General features: G+C 39.8%; 1 protein-coding gene across 1 annotated transcript in view; it reads right to left on the bottom strand.

The window, feature by feature from the left end:
* NELL2 (NEL-like 2 (chicken)) overlaps positions 1–22,625 on the bottom strand; it is a 200,328-nt gene that overhangs the window by 51,722 nt on the left and 125,981 nt on the right. Inside the window, exon 12 of the mRNA XM_009880881.1 lies at positions 18,415–18,540. Within this exon, the coding sequence (XP_009879183.1) occupies positions 18,415–18,540 (126 nt within the window). The remainder of the gene's footprint in view (positions 1–18,414; positions 18,541–22,625) is intronic.

The following is a 22,625-nucleotide window of genomic DNA, read 5'->3' as shown; positions in this document are numbered from 1 at the left end:
CCTCAACAAAAAAGTTTAAGGGAAGGATTTTCTAAAGTACTTAGCGTAGGCCTAACTGTTTCCCCTAAAGGAAAATCTGTAACTCCCACTGATTTCAGTGCCAGGACCGTAATGCAAATGCAAAATTATTTTGAAAATCCCACCTTAAGAGATTTCAGTCTAGACATAAGGTCTATGACCTTGTCACCCACTTCTTTCTTGCCTTAATTCAAACTGATCTCTTAATATCTTGTCTCTTCTACCATTGACATTTTAAAATAAAGTTTCTAACTTTTAAAAGATATTTCATCATTTAGACTTTCTCCATATTTTTTTTTTCATCTAGCCAGATGCATTATTTGTTCCTAGGTAAATCTTTTAAAATTCCGACTTGTACACAAAACTTCCCAGGCACTTATGATAAACTGATGCTTTCAAAATCTTCTATTATGTTGTCAAAAATGACAATGATAGCAAATTCTGCATCTATAGTAGTGCTCCCTACTTTATTGCTAGTAGAATAGCCAGACCAGAGCTGCAAATATTCTACTCCAATTTCCTCAGCCAACTGAAAAACATTTCTTTTACTTCTTCTCCTAATGCCAACCCTTTTAATTTACCATTTCCTTACTAATACACGTTATACAAGTCTGCCACCAGCAACAGATACACGTATTGGATGCTTGGCCTCCATCCTACACATATTTCTGTTATACAAAAAAAGCAGGAAAGTGGCTCTGTGACTGCTGCCGAGGCTCCTAACTTTCTGTCTGTTCTTGTATTTCACTTGTAACACCTTACAGACCATCTGCATAACCAGAGCGCTCCACAAAACCACCTCTGATCAATGCTGGTTTTCAACATGGAGGTAAGAGAATGACGGCTATACAACAGCACAGGAGCAAGATGTCTCAGCAATCAAGTACTGTCCAAAGTTGGTTTGATAAACTACAGACATACTCAAAGCTCTCTGGAGATAGCTGGTACTCCTTTTCTATTCTTTTGGGGACGGCATTGTGACCAGGGTTTGCCAACTTGTTCCAGGGACTCCTGGAAAAATCACAGCTATGACATACAGCACCACTACCATTATCAAGGACAGTGCTTGTCAGGTGAAAAAATGAGAGGAGCCACAGTGGTGGATGAAATGCTGCTGTTGCTTTGATCCTACTCTTGTCCGCAGGACCCTGGAGCAACTTATCTAACCATAAATATTAGGAAACAAATGGGTTTTCTGTCCTTTTATGCAGTAGGGAGACTTCTTAATGCATGAGATGGTTCATCTTATTTCCCTGGTGGTACTGTGACACAGGCACTCAGGTGACTCACTGGATGTCAATTAGGACAGTACTATTTTTGATAAGACAACTGCAGTGCTTGAGCTCTGTGGGACAGGAGGCCTTCTTTCAGTGCTGCTCACCTAATTTTGAAAAGGGTTCTCTACCTGAAAACATGGACAAAAATATGCTTCAGTGATAGTAAAGCAGAACAATATTGGCACTTTGCCTTCAGGTTAACCTTGATACCATCTCTAGTTATGCACCTGATTTTCCCTAGGGCACATCCTCCCTGATAGTTTACGGAGCTGCACCAAACCAGCGCAGCAAATGCATCCTTCACAAATGCCGCACCTAAGCTGCCTTCCCTGGAAACAAAAGCATTCGGGCAGAATGGCACAGCCAGTTCTCACCACACCATAGTGTCAGGGAAGAGCTAACACACATACCCAGCCTTGGAAGCCAGGAAGTGCTCCCGGCTTCTGCAGTTCAGACAGAGCCCTTGATGCCAGGAGATACCCTGCAGAGCCGACTGCACCGCTTCTAAGAAAACCCAGCACAGCATAGTAATGGAGATGCAATGAAACTAGCTTTTGTTCTCCTTGTCACCCCCCTGCAATGGTATGAAACTTGACACTGACTAACTTACCTGTTTCACTGGTAGACTTTCTAGCCCCCACCATGCCTTTGTTGCCACAGTTCAACTGCTAGTGCCAATCAAGCTTACAAGTAATTATCTCTGTACTTACATATATGGATACTTGTATGTGTTTTATATTGATAAATAAATACCTGCATAAGCGCATGTTAGCAAACTTCACATATCTTGAAAAATTCTGCCATCAGATCTACTGTCCTATTTAAGAACACCATGAATTCCTCTAACAAACAGAACCAAGGATGACATTAAGTCTTCAGTATTGTTAGGTCTCAAATACTCAAAATATTAATTCAGAATCAAACCACAGAGTTAAGAAACAAAGCAAAATCTGGCCACATATTCCACTTTCTTAATACTACTGTCATCCAAGGATGACTTCATCTTTGTAATCCTACTTCCTTTACATGTCTCCTCTTTAGAAAAATTAGAATTTTAACTGAGATGCTGTGAAGAACTTTGGAGGACCTCAAATTAAGACGAAGGCTACTACCTGGAAGGTGTACTCAGTGAACAAGCACAGGGTATTCAAAGCAGACTGGAATATCCATTCAGGCTACCACAAATCACATTCTCTATTTACCTCCCAAACATTAAAATGATGTAGACAGAAGTCAAGTTGAATTCTACATCCATTTCCACCTTCTGGAACAAGGATCAAGGTAATCAATTCTTCTTACTGAGCATGTGCACACTCCGTATTATTAAAAACACAGAAAAATAATTAAAACAGATTACTCTTGATGGACCTCTACATTTCCAAAAATCAGTCCTCTAATCTTGAAAAAAAAAAAAAACTGTCTGTTTATGCCCATTTTGAACAGTGTGAAACCTTTATCTAATTTTTTTAAATGCACCATCATTAGAAGATTCTACTACAGTTTTCCAAATCCTGAACATCAAAGTTAACATTGTGTGACAGCTGGTATGTTCCAAACTCATCACATTTAGTGGTCTGTAACAGGGTAAATGACACAATTACCTGCTGTAATTACTGTTGCTGACAATATATTTTCCCTGGTGATTGGTCTGTGTGACTCAGAGCTGCTTATCTTTGTCAGTGCAGTCCAAATCTCCATTTCCATGTGACTTGGACATTAACTTAGGAAGTATTTACAAATTAGTTCCAATATCTGCCAAGACAGATATTTGGGATGGTATAAATTTATCTTTTATTGCATGATTAAACAGTCCACCATTTTAACGTTATTTTGCATTACAAAGTAAGTATTCACAATGAAATTCTGCTCCCCATTTAAATCAAATACTCATTTCTTTTATTAATATATTGGAAGGGAAACACACAGAAACAGGTAAATAAAATGAAGGAATAAAATGCAAATAAATAAGTACATCGACATTTTCATAAAATGCTCATTCCCAAAGCAAAACATGAGGTAAAAACATTAAGTGATAAAACATTAAGCCACCAAATTCTCATTGCCTTCTTGCGACAATTTTAAAGAACACCTACAGAAGACAACGGTGACTTTTGTTTTAGAGTAGTGTGAGTTACAGGCCAATCAAGCTAGCTGACTGCAAGCATGTTGCTGCAATACCTTTCATTTTTAAAATATAAAACAGATACAATGCCTTGCAGCATTTCTCCTAAGAATGTACTTGAGATGATGTGAAAAGATTGCAACATATAACGACAGTAGGACACACACGGTCTTTTTAAGATGATTTGGAAACTTGTCAGAAAGAAAAAACACTCCTACAAGAACTCCTACAAACCTTTTAGGTAGAGTAGCCTCCTATTTTATTGCTTACCTTCTTGATAGAGCTCTTGGTTCTCAAGACAAGCCTAGATTTTCAAAGTTTTTTGTTATTTGATGGGTAGGGCCTCAATTTTTGCACATCTGACTACATAAATTATAAAGGGGGCTGATTTCAAGAAAGTAAGTTGATTATCATTTCTGAAATAATTTCTGTTTTCAGTTTTCTAGTTCAGTCTTGAAGGTGCCTCAACCCTCCAGTGTTTTCTTAAAAAAAAACAAAAAAAACCCACAAGACTGAACAGTTCTGTGTATTGAGAATGTCCTCAGGAAAAATATAAAGTATCTTTTGCAGACACAGTACTTTCAGAAACACTGTCTCACAATACGCATCTTCACTTAGCAAAAATGAAGTTTCACCCAAGAATCTCAGGATTCTGTTGTACAGGAGCATAGCATCAACAGCAATGCTTCCCTCAGTATTATGTGATTTTTCAAATTAACGATGATGATTTGGCCAATCTTCCTTGGGGCATCAGCAGAGCAAAACCCTAAGGATGGGTTCCAATATATTTTCTCAGTAGGTGGCATTTGTTCCTTCTTGTTGGCACTGTCTTTCTGACTGCTGCAGAGAGGTCCTGCCAATCACTCCGTCTTCCTTGTTCATTTAGGTGAACTGACAAACACAGACTGAGCAGATTCTGGAACTGTTTTAGACAGAATTAGAAGGGCAGAAAAAGCGCCATTTTAGCTTCCACACTATGCATTCATGCAGGACCAGCCATACTCTGGCTGCAGAACCATCAGCAGATTTCAGTGTGAATCAGAAGTTACATGCAGAATTAAAAATATAAGCCTTTCTTTGGGATTACGCATAGGAACACAGGCACCAGATGAGTCAGCGAAGTGGATAAACCCAATATGTTTACTTTGTGCACCAATGCATTTCAGGGTAGATTTCAGCACAATTCTATGATCAAAGAAGGACTAGCAAGGATGCAACACCTGCTGTGGTCGAGAAGTCTGTACCACAAGTGAGGCCACTACTCAAGCACACGGCTGGAAGAGAGGGTTGTAATCCAAAAGGCTATTTCTGAATTATTCTGGCTGTAGAAATGAATTTCTAATTTGATGAAGCAGTTTGATGCAGCGAAGTACATCTGTTTTTCTAAGTCAAGAATCATCAGTCCAAAAGACTGACAAAAGGGAGTAATATTGATGAAGATTTATGACAGAGTTAAACCTAGGAAGGATTTGTCAAAGATGACAAATACTAAATTATAATGACTGACAGTATAAAACACAAGTTAAGGAAACAGTCTGCCATTTAGCATAAAGCATGTTAAGCTCTTACAAACATTTCCTGGAAGACAAAGGATGCTTCTAAGCTGTTTCAGGAGTCACTGATTACTGGACATTCCATGTGGCATGCGGTGGGAATCAAATTATAAAGAATTAACGTTTCCATTCTCACAGATTGTCTGAACAGAAATAATACAGCGATTCCTATCTGTCCAAACAAGAAACATCCACATTCATTCAAAGAAAAAAATTGCAGCTATAATATTAAAAAGAAAAGTCTTCTGAAGCCCTGGACAAAATTTAATAATGTTATGTCTCCTCTTACAAGTCTTGACAATTATCTTTCTTACCTTCTGCCTTTTCTTAAAAACAGTGTTATCTTAAGATTGGAAATATTTTTCAATGGTAGCATGCCAACAGACTGACAGACATTATAACCATATACTGCCAGCTATATCTACTGCCCTCAAAACCTGGCTAATTTATATCATGGCGATAGTCACCTTGATTTTACTGTGAATGTGTAGAAAACTGCTGACTTCAATATAGCATGACCACCTAACCTTAAATAACTCCACTGTTCTATTTTTTAAAAACTGTTTTGCTTCATACAGTAGCTCCAGTCTCTCACTGACCTTGGCTGGACTCCCTCCGTGAACAGGCTCTGCTCTCCCAGCATGAGGCAATCACCAGCTGGCTCAGACATGACAGATGCGAGCTATCCAACTTCCTTCACTTCTGGTTCACTCAATGAGACAGCAGCAGATTCCCATCTCCTGAGCCAGAAAGATCCTTACAACTTCAAAGAAACTGTCCTCAAGGCTACCTACTGTGTTTCCTGATCTTCACAGTCTATCTTTCACAGTCTGTGATCGTCCACAGAAGGATGGGCCAGGGGAGGTCCAGTTGTGAAAGGATGTCATGTTCTGGTTAATTAATACCAGTCATCCTCTTGCTACCATTATCCTAATTCCCACAGTCCACAACTACCATCCAGTATTGGGATGAACGGATGAAGAAGTTTTGACCAGACAATATCCCATGTACCCTTCAGACTCTTGTACATAAACTCTTCTAAAGAAAAACTACAGCTGTTTGGTTGCTGATAATTCTGGGTACAATTCAGCTCCAGATTAAGGTACTTAAATTCAGGTGTCTATGTGCACGTTACTGGGCAGGATTCCACTCCACCAACAGATGCCTAGCTAAAAAGTCACAGCTTGGCACCTCACGGGTATCCAAGACATCAGCAAAGGTTGTAACATGAGGCTCTACAGGAAGACTGCAAGAGCAGTTGGAGAGCACGTAGGACACACCACAGCACCTAAAAAGGCACTCGACCTATTACTAGGCAACCAGATCTTGCTATAGACACCTAAGTTCCTATTTCAGTCAGTGTAACCTACAGAACTCAGCAAGTGTAAAACAGATACCTAAAACAGGATTGAGTTGCCCACAGATAAGGGACTCAAACCCATGGAAAGAGGTAACTTACTCTGCTTGCATCCATCTGTCACCCAAAAAAGCACAAGACCTACAAGGTAGGTGTGTCAGATCTACTAATCCCATGATGACAACTGCCTAGAACCTGTAAACAGACAACTGAGTTGGGTCCAGCTGAATCCTTGACCTCTGTTGATTACAGTGTGAGCTTAGATGAAGATATCTACATTTGGGTGTCTTAATTGCAAAGTGAATTCCACCTCCTGTGTCAACTTCAGTGAAATTCTAACATGAAGAGTCAACATAATTAGCTATGGAAATGAATAATTCATGCAGTGCTGTATGGTTTGTTAGATTGTCTATTTTTACAATATACTCCGTTAATTTTGCTATACCCCTACATCTCTAATTTCCAATCATATTGTACTGACACAGCAGTACAGAAGCATTGCAGACGCTCTCAAGAGACGCTGGGTGCTTGGAAGCTGCGGAAAGGTTCAGAACACTGAGAAATGGGAGGTACACTGAATGTCTGTTATAATACTATGAGATAAGTATTAAGCAATGTTAATGGCTGAAAATATTGTAATTTCATAATTTTTACATGGAAGAAAGATGTCACAGAAGTGGATGTGTGAGGGAGGTGCTGATCTCTTCTCCCTGGTATCCAGTAACAGGATACCAGGGAATGGTGCAAAGCTGCAACCAGGGAAGGTTTAGACTGGACATTAGGAAGCATTTCTTTACCAAGAGGGTGTTCAAACACTGGAACAGGCATCCTAGAGAGGTGGTCGATGCCCCAAGCCTGTCAGCGTTTTTAGAAGAATCTGGACAATGCCCTTAAGAACATGTTTTAACTTTTGGTCAGCACCAAATTGGTCAGGCAGCTGGACTAGGTGATCATTATAGGTCCCTTCCAACTGAAATCTCTTCTCTTCTCTTCTCAGTTACTGTTTCAAACTGAGTATATTCTCAAGTTGGTATCTGTACCTCCTTTTATATATTGAAAAATTCCTCATCACCCTAAGAATGTAAAATATATTCCTTGTAAAACAAAATAATCAATTCTGATTTCTGCTTCTGCAGAAATGCAAAATAGTTAGAGACTTGCTTTTGATACACCTTTTACCATCTTCTATTCCTAAGGCCAATATGGAATCCAGCTCTATAAGGCATCGACACACACATACCAAATATACATATAATTGGTAAAGGAATGATTTCTGTAAAAGAATTAAGCATCCAATACTGAAGATCATACAGTTGTATCTTTGTCAAGGAAATGTATTTTCTGTTTATCAACTCAAATCATATTCTACCAAAGACTCTTTAAAAATGTGTTGGATTTTGATCAGCTGAGAAATCAATCCTGCTATAATTGCATAGTCAGATGAACAGTTGTTAGCAATTGGGTCAGTAACCAAGGAGGAAATGGGACCTAAGAAGTACCCTCTAGGAAGAAAAAAAAGAAGAAAGGTCTCATTCCAAGTTAAAACAGCCTCCAAACTAAGTTGTCAATGATAACCCGATTCAATCCAAATAAAGCATAAACAAGTTCCCCTGTATAAGATGTAGCAGATATATAAAAATGAATTGTGTTGTTATCTTAGTAATGCGGTAGCATAGCAACAAGCTCAGTCTGAATGATCGTTCCTTTATTAGCTTTGTGAAATTATCTTACAGATAGAAAGTGGATATTGGAGAGAATTTATCCTGAAAGAGAATTGAGAGCTTCGTGTAGGCTGACATACTATAAAGCAGAATGGAAACTGGGCCAAGTAATGGAAATCAGAATCAAATAGGGTTTGAGTTAAAAATGCTGTGTGCATACAAGCTGACTTCTAGAGTGTTTATTCCTAACAGCAACCCTGACAGTATAGCTGGACACCATCTCGTCAGCAGAGTTTGGATTACACTGTGTGATAATGCATGTGCATGGACGTTACTTCTAATTTAACTGGGGAGGGTGAGGGGATCACCTAAATCAGAGACGGAAAAGACAGATGGTTCATCTTGCCCACATCATTATAAATCCAGACCTGCATGTTTCCTCTGGTGGTTTGCTGACTAAAACATTTCCTTACACAAGCCATAGTATGTCACGCCAGCGATGCTGCAACGAGCCCCTGTCAGCATGCTTGTTTATTGCTCTGCCCATTGCACCACACTGCCCAATTATTCTGTCTTTATTTAAGCACAGTCACCGAGCTCCGCTGTTGCACAAGCTGCAGAACTTGAGGAAAACTTGAAAAGTTGCTGAATCCATAAAAATAAGTCAAGGGAAATAAACAGGAAGAAATTAGCTTTTTTTTATTGTTATCATGCCTCACATGATTGTATTTTCAAGTAACAAAGCTGGTATACTATGAGCATATGACTTATTTGAGGGTATACAGCAGTGCTGAATAAAGTTGCATCTTGTGGCCTTATTTAGTCACTTATTAAAATATGGCCTCCTTTACCAATGTACTAAGCATTATCAGCTCTTATTGTCTTCAGGATAACTTGTGGATGCTCTTGTGTGTCTGGAAAAGCAGGCCAATTTTATACTGTTAATTAACTGCAGACAAGCATGCAGCTTTAAACACAGAAGCTGGATGATTTCATTCCACTCTGGATTACATCAGTCTTACAGTAGCTGTCCTCCGTGGAAACCCAGGCAACTATACCCCACTTAGAAGAGGTTGGTGCAGGTGCTAAAACATAGCCCACATTCCTCGCATGCAAGCTAGATTTTATTCTTCGTTTTACATAAGGGGAGGCCTTGCTTTTCAGTTCCCAGAACTCATTTGTGGGAAATGAAATGTACAGTTGGAACAAAAATAGCTAGTATTAAATGATGTTGAAAAATACCCACACTTCACAGATAACTGGAGTCTATCTCCTACCAATGCATACCGGTGCAAACCATTTCCAGCCTCACGTCAGAAACCGTCAATGAACATTTCCTGAATACCTGGAAGGAATGTATTGCAAGTCTGGAATTTTACCTGACCTGTGCCCTAGGGATTAAAGATGGATTTTACATTCAGCATCCTCACAAGCAATTCAACAAAACTTTTTCTCAAGTATCCGTGCCATTAAATTTCACTTCTGCTGCACAGTATAGGAAGAAGAGACTTCTCAGACTGCTGATGTCCCAAACAATTGATGGATTTACAAGTCAAAAATAAACCAGTGAAATCCTCACGGAAGCCCACAGGCAGATGCACTTTTATGAACTTGAGTTTCTAGATGCCAAGAGGAATCATTCATCCAAAGTGTGTCAGAGTACTATGGTAATAAAAAAAACATGTGAGAGGGAGTGTATACCCCCCTCAAAAATAGCTGTATCTTGCAAGAGCAGAGGGTAACAACTGGGCAGCTATCAAAACCTCTGATAATCTGAGGATCTGAATCATAAACAGTATTGAGTTGTGTCATTTCAACAAAATTGCAGGTCCCTGTTACTGGCATTTCAAGTCCATCCAGATACCAGACTGGTGGCTCCCATACTGGGGGCATCTGCGCTCGGGGAATAAGAATGGGCTGCATTAGAATTGCAAAGACACTGTCTCTGCTCATAAGCATCCTCAGAAGACTTACATTGCAGACAAAACATTAACGAAGGAAAATGAGGCAAGACCCAACCTTTGGCTATACACCACACCAAAAAAAACCCAGATGTGAGTTTATTTCCTGGCTGATGGGATAGTCAAAACTGGGCACTGGCACACATAAAATGATTTTTTTTAATCAGATGTACACAAATAATACTGAGACTTCCGAAGATGGGGAAAGAAGAGAAATAAGCCTCTAAAGCTAAATTAATTTTCTCCTGAGGACTATAACTATACTTAACACTTATAACTATACTTAGCACTTCATGTTCAAAAGCAGTGGAGGGAGTTTGGCAGTTGTAAAAGAAAAGAGTCTCCCGCTCCCTGGAGATCACGATTAGCCCGTCATCTCCTGACCCTGCACCAGCATGGAGATAGAAGTATTCCAGAGATGTTTCTTTAAAATCCTTCTTTATAGACATACACACAAATACACACTCAAGCCCCCCACCATATACCTTAGCTTAGGAATATACGAAACAACAGGTATCTTTCTTAACTGGGGACATCACCAGTGGCATTAGCTGAAACTCGAGCAGATGTGTAAGTTGTCTATAAGTCACAGCTATCAACAAGAATGGAACCAAACAGGAGGGCTTTGGAAGGACACAAGTTTGATTGCTGTGGGCAAAGCAAATGTACAATAAATCACAATGATGTGGCCTGTCAGAAAACTGGAGTGAGAAAACATGAATGGCTGCATGGGAAAAAAAGCACAAAGATAGGTGAGGGAGTATCAGATGCATGAGCGCTGAATGGGCTAAATGTGACAATCTGTTTTCTATGCATTAAATCGAGGTGAATTTGTTTCAGTCACGCCACAGTATCATTAAAGAGCAAAAAATATGGGTCAGACGTGAAAAACTAATGTCAAAAAGTACTGGCCACTGACCTGCAGTGGTACAGGTCCTTGCCCTACATTTTCCTCTTTACTTTTGAAACCCCCCAAGTAATTAGTAATAGTATTATTGTTATAGTAATTCCTACTTTTTGCACATTCATCATCATTATGCAGCTAAATGTGTAGTTTTCTCCTTAAATCTTTCCCATATGTCAAGTCACTCTCCCCAGACCCTTAATTATTTTAATGTTGGTCTTGGAATTCTTTCCAATTTGCAACAGATTTGTGATTTAATTTGATTTGAAAAATATGCAGAGCTGCCAGTATTCCAAAGAATTAACATTTCAGGTGTCACTCAACTTGCTACTGCCATGCTTCTTGGTAATTTATGTGGAAACAATTATTAGACTTCAGTTACTGTGAAAAGGCTATTGCAGGAAAAAAAAAAAAATGCTGCTGAATCCATTGACACTGTTTTCAGAAAAGTGTTATTAGAAAAACCTCTGAGCCTCATAAAGACTTAGATAAGCTGGGAAGGAGGAGGAGGAGGGAGGTCTAGCAAGGTCTGGCCGCATACACCTAGTTCAAGCCCAGGGAGTTCAACACATCATTGTTTTGGGTAGGCCTTCCATATGGCCAAGTCAAAAAGGCCAAAGACCAAAGCCATCCATCGAATCTACTCAGTCCTTTTATTTCTAAAGAAGTACTTCATCCCTCCCATCTATTTAGACTCTGAAGAACAAACCCTGCAAATGTTCCCACCACAGTCATGGTATGTTATATAAAAGTCCTTCACAATTTTCTTTAGCAGTCAGAAAACAAACCCAGGAGCACAAACAGGACGCTACCAGGCTGTACTGTACAATAACGGCCTCGCAGACTTAAAATCTCCACCTATTTTACCACCTCCTTTGGCTTCTAAGCTACTTCTTTCCAAAAGCAAGCAGTAGCAAAAAAAGCAGCATGACTTTACTCAAGTGAAATGAAAAGGAAAGACAAAGTCATCTGGAATGGATTTAGCAAAATGTTTATTACAAAAAGTTACAAGGTCTGCACGCTTTTAAAACACACTTGTGAGCACCTAGCTCCGCACGCGGGAGCCGTCCCACACAGCTCAGCACTGCTGCCAGAACGGACATGGCTGCTTACGTGGCCAGACCATTCTTGGAAGAAGTAGGCCACCATTTGCAACATGCCTGATATGCTTTTAATAATGAATCAGTTAAGTATTCACATGCATTTCCTGCCAAAGTACAGCACAATTGTAAAACTTCCCTGGTGTCAGAGTACAAAGTTGTAGATCCCTCACTCCTCTCTCTCAAAAAAGAAAAAAAAATAAGAAAAGAAAAAAGAAACATGTAATGTTATTTACATGTAATACATAAATTACATTTAATGTAATTTACTAAAACCCAGAGATGACAATGTATAAACATTAATTCAAAGAGTCTGGTTTGTATACTAACAGAGTCTATACCTCATATGTCTGTCTTACATTCAGTCATTTATCATCTTACCCAGACAACACATACAAGGAGAGTCAACTGAAGGTACCATCCTATGGCACTCGTGGAGAGCCCCAACACCTCCCTCTCCAGTAAGTGTGAATTCCTGGGGAGGAATTCTCTGGGAGGGTAACATCAGCCACCTTACCTTCCCCACATCACCTTGGGGCTCCCACCCACAGGAGAGGCCAAGCTCACCACCAGCGCTTCCATCAGAGCCCCTTTCCCCTTTTACGCTGATTGGAAAGCAAAAAAAAAAAAAAAAAAGAAGGCGCCCCACGAGACTGCACAGAAACAGAGCCTTAAAAGTCATCTGGGGCTCAGAAAATCCATGGCTTCTCCAAGCCACAGTATGCATCTTCCTCTGCTTTAATAATGTCTAGGGAGGATGCATGAAATCTCACAGGGTCTTTCCTCTGTTCCATTTTTGATGGGTTGGTTACACAGGTGAGTGGTCCCAAGGCAGGAAACTAAAGTCATCTGTTCAGACTAAACGTGATTAGCCATCCACTGTGGCCAGTCAGAACTCCTCACTGTTAGATCCTAGTGTGAAAAAGAGAGAGCTCTCATCTCTCACTTCCTACCTTCTCCCTTTTCCATTAAAAAAAAAAGTAAATAAATGGCACAGGAAAGGACATGTATTGCATCATTCAGAGCACTGCTACCAGCTGCAGATTACTCAGCAGCCTGAAAGACTGGAGGTGACACTGGCTGCATCCTTGTTTCTAGAAGGAAAAACTTTCTTTTTCCCAGCCAAGAAAAGAGCCTGTGCATTTCTGTAATCCCAGGCAGAGTGAGGAGGTGTTACTATTCCAGAAAAATACTAAGGCATTCAGATTTAGTCATAGCTAACAGTGAGGGTGCAGCATACTGCTACACATATAAAACTACCCCAGTGAATACTCATGCCATTTTCTGCCTTCCTTCCCCAGTGCAACACTACTACATTTCAGGTTCTGTGAAGCAAAGTGGAAGGGTAATGAGACGATACCAATGTAAGGAAAGCATGGTAGCCCAGGGCATATTTTTAATGCCTTTAATTTACAGTTTGTGCACCCATTTGGCATATGGGTGCAGCTTAGGGCTCATCTCCCCTTCTCATAGCTATGATTGATTTCTGAACATAAAATCAGCCATGAACAACAGATTTCTGTGTAAATACGGTTGTGACTAACTCAATCTAACCCTGCGAGTCTTGCTTCCAAGATGAATACAAATAACAAAATCTGAAATTGATGTCTTCATTACATCCTTTGTTGTGAAAATCAAAATGTAATTCAGATCTATTGTAAAACTTGCAATAAATATGCCAGGAAGAAAGAGACTGGAGCTGTTTTGGAAGCAGCTATGTGCTGTCTAAATCAGTCTTTTGTGCCCGGGACTCTGACAGAGACAGATAGCACAGATTTCTTTTCAAATGTCTCATACAGGAGAAAAACCCTTCAATGTCACTGATTTTATGTCTCTCTTCCATTTTGATCAATGACTGCTAAATTATATATGCGTGCACAGAATAGAACAATACGGCATTTTACGTTAGTCTGCCAGCAAGCTGCGTGGACATCACTCACATCATAGCCTGCCTAATCAAGGTTCAGGTACAATTTTTCAACATCTCCTTCCTGTGCTTCAGCTATCCTGTGCAAACAATGACATATTAATGCCAAGCTACAGAACATTTTCTTCCTGCTTAGTAACATTCCCAAGGATGTGCTACCAGAGCTTCTGCTCCAGCTTACAGTAAGTCAGCTATTTTCTGCACAGCCACAGTTCCGTAACTGGATTAGATTACACAGCATTACAAGGAACAGTGTGACCCAAAATATATTTTAAAAATTTAACATTTAGTAACACACAGGGTCAGTTGTTGCTTGTTTGCCCTATTCTTTGCATTCCCAAACTGGATTAAAAATATGCCTCCTCTTCAGTTTGAATGATATTTCAGCTGACAAGTTAAACCCAGAATTGCCAATGAGGCAAATAGAGACTTGCCAAGAACTTTAAATTCTGCAGAAGGAAAAAGAGGGCTGGATGACTAAATTTGGTTGCAAACATTGGCAAAAACTGAAAGTGCATCAGCCTCTCTATATACAAGTACTCAGAGATATGAACAGAATTGCATAATCTACAACCACACCAAAGTAAGTGTGGGAGCCTTTGGTAGTTTTTGTAGTATCCTTGCAGTACCAAGGTGCCCCTAAAATACTCGTGATTGCCTTTGCCCACATGAGATGTCTGTGTGAGGCTTCTGCAGCATTGCTTTCATGAGTAGTTGGCAAGAGGCATCTTTATAATACCCTTCTGCAGTAGCTGAGAGCTGATGCTATCAAAGCTGATGCTTCCAGCTATCTCGAGGAAAATAGAAAAGAGCAGTACAGAAGTTAGGTGCTAGAATACCCACTTTTTGCATTAATTACATAAAACAAAGACCATCCAATGGTATGAATGTAAACATATTTTGCATATCAGTGTTCTGTTTGGTTTTAAGATACCATTTCTTTTAGAGACATCTTTCCCGCTTTTCATTTTTCCCAGATGTAAACACAATTATTTTTTTTGTACAGACTATGGAATACATCAACTATTCTGTGCAGCTTCTACAATAAATCTGATTATTAGAACAAAAAAGAACTATGGAAAATCCAGAAAATTCTGTTAAGGACAGTGCACAGCCTTATTTTCACAGACATGCCAAGTTAAACAGGGTACTCTTCACAAAACCTTTCAAAAATATCTCCTTAATTTGCAGAGCTCTGTCTCTTTGGTCTATCATGATTGCTTTTCTCCTTACCGTCCTGCTTTTCTGCCAGATAAAAAGGCTTGGTTTATGCCCTTAACTTCAAGAACGAGCACCGTCACGACAAGAAAATTGAGCTTAACCAAAATAATTCCCAGCTGCAGCGAATGGGCCATGAGTTCATGATGCACAGTGAGGTTGTGCTGCGCACAGACAAGTTGGTATCTCGATTCTCAAAGTGCAAAGATTTCTACTTGCTGCTTTCTACAATCACAAAATTGATGGACTTAAATAAAGCAAATGCCAGGCTGGCTGAGAGAGGCTGAGATCCCTAACATACTTTACTGGCTTGGTTCTCTAAACAAAACATATTTGGAAAATACTTTTCCTTCTCAAGTCTTAGATATCATTTGTTTAGCTGAATGTCATTAAGACTCCACTTAAATTAAAAACAAACAAACAAACCAACCAAAAAAAAAGAAAACAAAGGGAAGTATAATGAGTTTTTCTTGTAAACTACTTGCTTTAAAATACCACAGTATGCTGTAAGACAAAATCGTGCTTATGAAAACTCAGCTATACTCAAGCATAAAAGCCTAGAGTGAACCTGTTGGTCTGTCTGCAGAACAGCAAAGTACTGTCATTAGCATCATAAACTCCCTTCCACTGTTATTTTACACTGATTTATTAACATACACATCTTTCAGCAATGTCCTGTAAACACGGTCAGTGTTTCTACTACACTGAGCTTTTGCTGGTTCTCAGAAGAGAGCAGGTTTCTTCGGGAGAGACAACGCTAAGCAATCTAGTAGTTTAAAACTTCCATAGACTCTGTTTTAAAGCCACAGCAACATACTCTCCCTACGCGTGTTCACGTTACCTCTTAGATTTATATCTGGGCCAGTGGGTGCACATGGAAGTCTCCAAAATCAGGAGCTTTAATAGATGGTAAAACCAGCGAAGAGCAAAGAATATGCTGAGGGGTGAAACACCTACAGCAGTCTGATGTACAAATATATACACTTGCCACCTGCTTTAATACAGTACTACAATGTAAATGATCTCAATGTCACTTGTACAGACTAAAACAAACACATAATGCCATTTACTGATCAAAGCACATGACTTTAAATGTATCCCGTGTTTCCTTCAATTTTAAAAACATCATTAACCTTTTCACTCACTAGTTGTTTGGTGGAAATGTCATGCAAGAGTCTCATAAGTCTACATACTTCAGTAACTGACCAGTGCCTCCACTGGAGGTGCTCACACTAGTTGTGGACCCGGAAAAATAACAAATGCAGTTATTTCGTGAGATATGCACTTCAGGACGTTAGGTTGCTATTTGGGGAAATTCTACCACCTAAGAGGCACTGCCTCCTCCTGGTTGCCTCTCAGTATCCAAAATCCACTATAATTGAACGCCAGGAAAAACTCCAGGTCCCAAATGACAGTGAGTGGCATTGCTCAGACATACAAAAAGTCACTGCACGACTTACAGTTCATCTGGCCTAGCAAGTCTTAAGATTTGAAATCTTACAAAACTATTTCATCTACTTCACTTCCTTTTGCATTAACTTTTCCCAGCTTGATCAAGGGAAAGGTGGAAAAGAAATCAGTCACTTTGTCACCCATCAGGCTGATTTCAGGGGAAACTATTATTTACAAATGTGGTGCCAAACTCAGTTTGGAATGTGAGATCTTTAATGGATTTCCAGCAAGTTTTACACCAGTGTGACTGTCCAGAGCTCTTGAACTACACTGAATTTCACAACAGTACGTTTCAGCAAATATTAGGAGCGCCATGTGCAGACTACCGAGAAATACCTTTATTATATTTATAGACACCAAATGCCCCTGTGAAATTGTTTGCGATGGTTTACCATTTGCAGAGTTCAATCAGAACAGTAAGTTAAGGAAAGCAAAGCGGAAAAAGTATCACAGTGATTTAGATAAAGTCAGTCCTAAAATAATCCCAACATTCACACTCAGTAGGTAGTGAAACAATTGCTTTACTCTCAGGTGAGAGTGTGGAAATCTGAGAGAGTGATCAGAAGCATACCGTTTGCTTCAGAAAGGACCTGCTGCAAGCAGCCTATAACTTGGTCCTTCAAGAACTGGGCTTACTGCAGTAAAATAGTGCTTGCCAGTGTATGTGAGAGGAATGTCAAGTACAGGTAAGACTACGCACAAAAATCACATGTATGTGGTTTGAAATCCATGTCCCTGAGTGCTGTGCATGTTTGGGCAAGAAAATTGTGCCCGTTTATGAAGAAGCTGTTTCTGTACCAAGACATATCATTGGTGCTCAAAAATGCCAAGACATAATGGACAGAATTAAATAAATTTAGAAATGAACTCAACAGCTCAATGTCTAAACATTCTGAATACTCTCATCCATTTATAGCCAGCTTTACTGTTAGATAATATGAACTCCAAGAAAGTTTTACTGAACAAATATATCCTCTTATAGAAAGAGGGTTCTCCTGTGCACACAAAATAGTGGTACTATTTTGTTCACACATGTTTTTCTTCACTGAGAGAATATGCCACATCTTTGAACCATATTTGCTTTATCTGTCCAGTAGGAAAAAACACAGTCCTCCCAGGAACACTTACAGTCAGCCTGGCTCTGATGTAGAAGGCTGTTTGAAATGTTCAGTGTCCATTCCACAACCCTAAAATACCTTGCAATATAAGATGACTAGACGTCAGAAAGTCAGTATGAACCCAACAGCTCCTCTAGAGCATCCACTGGCAGAAGAGCAAAAAGGGAAGACAGAGAGATAAGACCGACCATGTTGTCCAGTGGCTCATGGCAGGCAGAGCTTCTGCACTCTGAACTCAGGATTCAGCTGGGGAACCTCCCTGATGCAGGAGAATTCAAAATGAGGAAACAGCCACTTCTAACATGCAGCAAATTTAACTCCACCAAAAGTTTGCAGAAGAGTTATCATACTCCAAGTGAAGTTGTACACTTGGAGTGTACACCACATGTACACCACTTGGAGATACACCACATGGAAACCGAGTAACCCATAGCACTGTTTTCGCTCTCTTATTTTTCCCTTCAGCCTCCTCCCTTCACCTTTTCTGTCAGCACCCAAAGGACGCGGACCTATAAGACAACCCAGACTGCCTTACAACTTCAGGCAAATGATACAACACACACATAACCTGTAAAATGCATTAGCTTTTCTGCACTGTATCCTTGTAATTATTTTGGTGTTAATTCTGTTTAACTTTTCATGTAGACATTTTGTGACTCTAAGAAAAATTAACTTTAGAAGAATCATAACTGTGCTCCTAAATACCATCATCCTGTTATTTCCGTTCACAAATATACAGCTCTTACCTGTACATGAATAATCATCAATGCGTATATATCCTGTTTTGCAGATGCACATAAAGGATCCTGGCGTATTTACACACATGGTATTCTCACGACAGTAGTGCCGCCCTTCAGCACACTCATCAATATCTGTGAATAAGACAAAGAGGAACACAAGTCAAATTCAGTGGCGTTCTTTACAACCTCTCAATACACTGCCACTCGCTTCCATCAGTAGTGGGTTAGACTAAAAAGTTACTTGAGCAGCAATGCATTTTGGAAAGATTTTTGGCTTTCTTCTTGAAAACAACTGCTTGAAGTGTTCAAACAAGAGAAGCAGCATGAGCTTTCCGTGAACAGCTGTTAGTGGAGTTACAAAGAAGATTACATTGGCTTACATCTCTCCTTTTGAAGTGCCTATGATGTTATTCCTAGGATTTAAATAAGACCAAAAAAAATAAATAACTGGGGTCACATACAGCAGACCAGCTGCTTCAGCACTGCAATGTCATCCATCACTGTACCAGTCTAGTCTCTGCAGTCATCAGTATACAAACACACTACGATATGCACACTATATGCCTTTGATCTAACAGGTATTGTTGTTTGGGAAAGAACTGTAAAGAACACGGTAACATCTGAAAAGGCACCAGAACTTATTGTAAGTTTCTCTTTGAGTAACTATGACTCTCTTAAGATGGGATCTTGGTTGCTAACTGGGCTCAGCTGCAGAGGCCACACATCCATGTGGTCCTGCTGGATGCCCTCCAGCTCTGCTGGAATGAGGGCCTCTGCCCCAGTGGGAGTTATGTTTATTTCCTCCCTATCGATAGGCCTCGCCACCCTATTGACAGTGACTCCCAGGTGAAACAAAATGTAAGCAAATGGTCTTCAGATCATTGCATGGGGCCTCTGCCCATGAGGTTAATGGTTGGGCACAGGTCAGCAGACCCTGAGGGTGGACTACCTGGCTTATGACAGTGCTCACATGGACTAAGTCTGGAGGGCTTGCTGATAGAGGGTAAGGGGGTTGCCCCTCATCATCAGCAATGATTGTTGCCAACACGGATCTTGGTAATCAGAAAAGACCTTCCAGCTGCTTCAGTACCAGTGGAGCATGCGTCCTACAGAAACCAACGAGAGGACTGTTGGTGGACTATGATTGGGACCTGATGGCCAACAGGGTCTGACCGGAGGTTGGGAAAAGATTGTCCTGCCACCCTGGTGAATAAGGAGATCTGGATGGTATCCTATGGAAACCAGTATGGGGACTTCTGAAGGCATCGGAACACCTTAAGCGGTAATTCTAAATATTTATACTACAATTTGCATACGGGTACTTAACTGGACTTGACAGAGTAACATCTAGATCCCATCATCCCTACTTCCATATTATGACATCTAATTGTAACATATTGTACAGATTATGACTTGTAAACTGATTGTGTCTATTAAAGGGACAAAAAGTGGGAGCTCATAATGATTATTAGTCATGACGCATCACATGGTGATAACAGCAGCGCTATGACAACAGGTGGATGGGCCACCTTCATAAAACTTGAAAAAGGAACACACACTCTGGTGTGCGCTTGATAAATAGCCAATCAGTTATTTTAATATATATAAACACATATGTCTATATCTATACATATCTACATACATATGTATATAGACACATATACATACCGTATCTGAAAGCAACCTGAAAGAATCTGATTTATATAAAGACCTTCTCTGATAGAAAAAACTGCAACTTGGTAAAATACTTGTTGAGGTGGAATACCTGTTGCACCATTAAGTCCCAGAGTAAACTCCAGACATAAATCACTGTAGGCATGGACTTCGAAACCTGATAGGTTTTGATACTCCCTAAGGCTGCAAAATTAGGCTTATTTCTTGTAGCAGGTTATACTACAGTGGTAAGACAGAGAAAGGGCCACAAATAAGAAAAAAAAAACTTCCGCACACTATTATTATGCTTCAAAGATAAAAGCTATATTAATTTGGAAGTGATTAGTAGCACGCTGTTCCTGTAATACTCATGATAAAGACAGCATTACTGAGATGCTCTGTATGTCTAGTTATATTGTCATGCAATGTGCCACTGAACCTTGCTACAAAAGTATGTTAAAACTCAAAGGTGTGGATTGTTGGCTTGTTTTTTTTCCTGCTCATTGGTTTTGATTTCCTCACTGTTTTCAATGATATTTACAGCTTTCAGAGTTGAAAATAAAATTGCTGGGTGGAAAAGTGTTGCATCCCAGCATTTGACAATAGTTCAAAACAATAGACTGGATATATAACCTCATAGAACCACAGAATCACAGACTGGTAGGGGTTGGAAGGGACCTCTGGAGACCATCTAGTCCAACCTCCCTGACAGACCAGGTTCACCTAGAGCAGGCTGCACAGGATGGCATCCAGATGGGTTTTGAATGTCCCCAGAGCGGAGACAAATCAGGGTTGACTTCCTAATGCTGTGCTGCTAAATGACAACCGTGTTAATTCCTGTACTTTACTCCTGTTTAGGTTATAGGCTTATCTCCCAATTCCTCCCCCTCTTCCCAGCATCTTTAAATCAATAGCTACTTACCAACTGCACTCATCACCTTCTTTTTCCCCCCCTTTACATTCCCACAAGAAAATTTGCCCTCCAGCACAAAACAACGCAACACACAGATATAGCAATTCTGTAGTCATTTCCTAGTTTCATTCAGTTTTGAAAAAAACTTCTGGTTTCCCCAGTTTCTCCACCCAGTGCAAATGTTCTGCTGGATTCTGCTGGAGAAGTTGGAGGCAGTTGGCTACAAACCACGAAGGTGTCAACTGTGTGAATGCTCAGGGTGGTGACCCCAGCCTGCTTTGGACAAATCCAGCTCCTAAGAGTTTCACGGCCAATATAAGCCAGCTGGTTTCCTTCCCTTCCTTTCCCTGTAAGATCTTCAGGCATGGAAGAATCATACCTCTGTTAGGGTGTTGGTTTGGAAAAGCTAATTTTGTAATTTTCTGGACATACGCACATACGCAATTAAATGTATATTTACAGGGAACACAGTGAGCATACTAAGGCTCAAAACATACTTTGGGAAAGTCACTTAAGAAAGCAAAAAAAAAAAAAAAGGTGATGATATCACGAGACAACGGCAGAGGTGGCTGGTTTTGCCCAGAAAGTGGAAAATGGCACCGATCTCCTGACGTACGGGTGTTTTACAGAAAAATAAATGTGCAGTTCACAAATCCAGGCAGCAGTTACAACATATGCCTCCACTACTACCACAAACGATGCAACTTGTGTCTTTCATAACTGCAGTTCACAACTCCATATTAAATTAATAGTGTTGATTTGTATTTAAGTAACAACATCAGTCTTTGAGTAATTAGAGGCCTTATGTTCTTGGCATCAACAGACTGCCTAGGAGCCGGCTTTGGCACTCTCAAAAAATTCTACTTAAAGATCCAAAGCCTGAAAAACTTTAAATAGAACTTTCTGAAAACTATATTAATGATTGCTTTGGCAGGTAAATAGCCACAGGAGACCCAAAACACTAATGGTTTTCATTTTGCAAGTGAACAACTTAAAGCCAGAGCTACTTTGATTCAAACCTCCTAATTTAGAAGTGTTCTAAATAAAAGCTTTCATTTTGCCAAAATACCACATACTGACGTTTTGCAAAATGTTTTATTTATAATTGCCTTTATTTCAAAACCTGGCTTGTTCAATTGCTACAAAAAAAAAAAAAAAAAACCCAAAACAAAAACCCACACAGCTGATCAGGTTAACTTTGTATTGAAGTGTTTCATTTGAAGAAATCTGATTTTTTTTTTTTTTCAAACTGATTTGCAAAGATATCGTCCACATTTTTTAAATGCTTACTGGAAAACAAAATTCTTTCCCACCCAGCTTTCTAGAAAGCCTAAAGAATGCAAAGGAAATAAAGTGATGCTTATTGCTACTATCACATTATTATATTAGATTAGTACCCAAAGACCCTAACCAAGTCTCAAAACTCCATTGCTCGACACCATGGAGGCACAGATGACGAGAAGCTGCTTTTACGAAGAGGTTGCCACTTTCACACTAAATTGCATTGCCACTGGACACAAAAGATAAATAATACAAAAGTGATCAAGTAACAGTCAAATGACAAGTAGTTACACAGAGATTGACCACACTAAGAACATGTGATTCAATGACCTCTTTAACACTACATATGCAAACTTCGTATACATTAGGT

Source organism: Charadrius vociferus, unplaced genomic scaffold, assembly GCF_000708025.1.
Source record: "Charadrius vociferus isolate BGI_N301 unplaced genomic scaffold, ASM70802v2 scaffold52, whole genome shotgun sequence".
In the NCBI taxonomy this organism is placed as follows: Eukaryota; Metazoa; Chordata; class Aves; order Charadriiformes; family Charadriidae; genus Charadrius; species Charadrius vociferus.
Note: the sequence above shows the minus strand (reverse complement) of the source record. Positions and strands in the feature narration are given on the sequence as shown.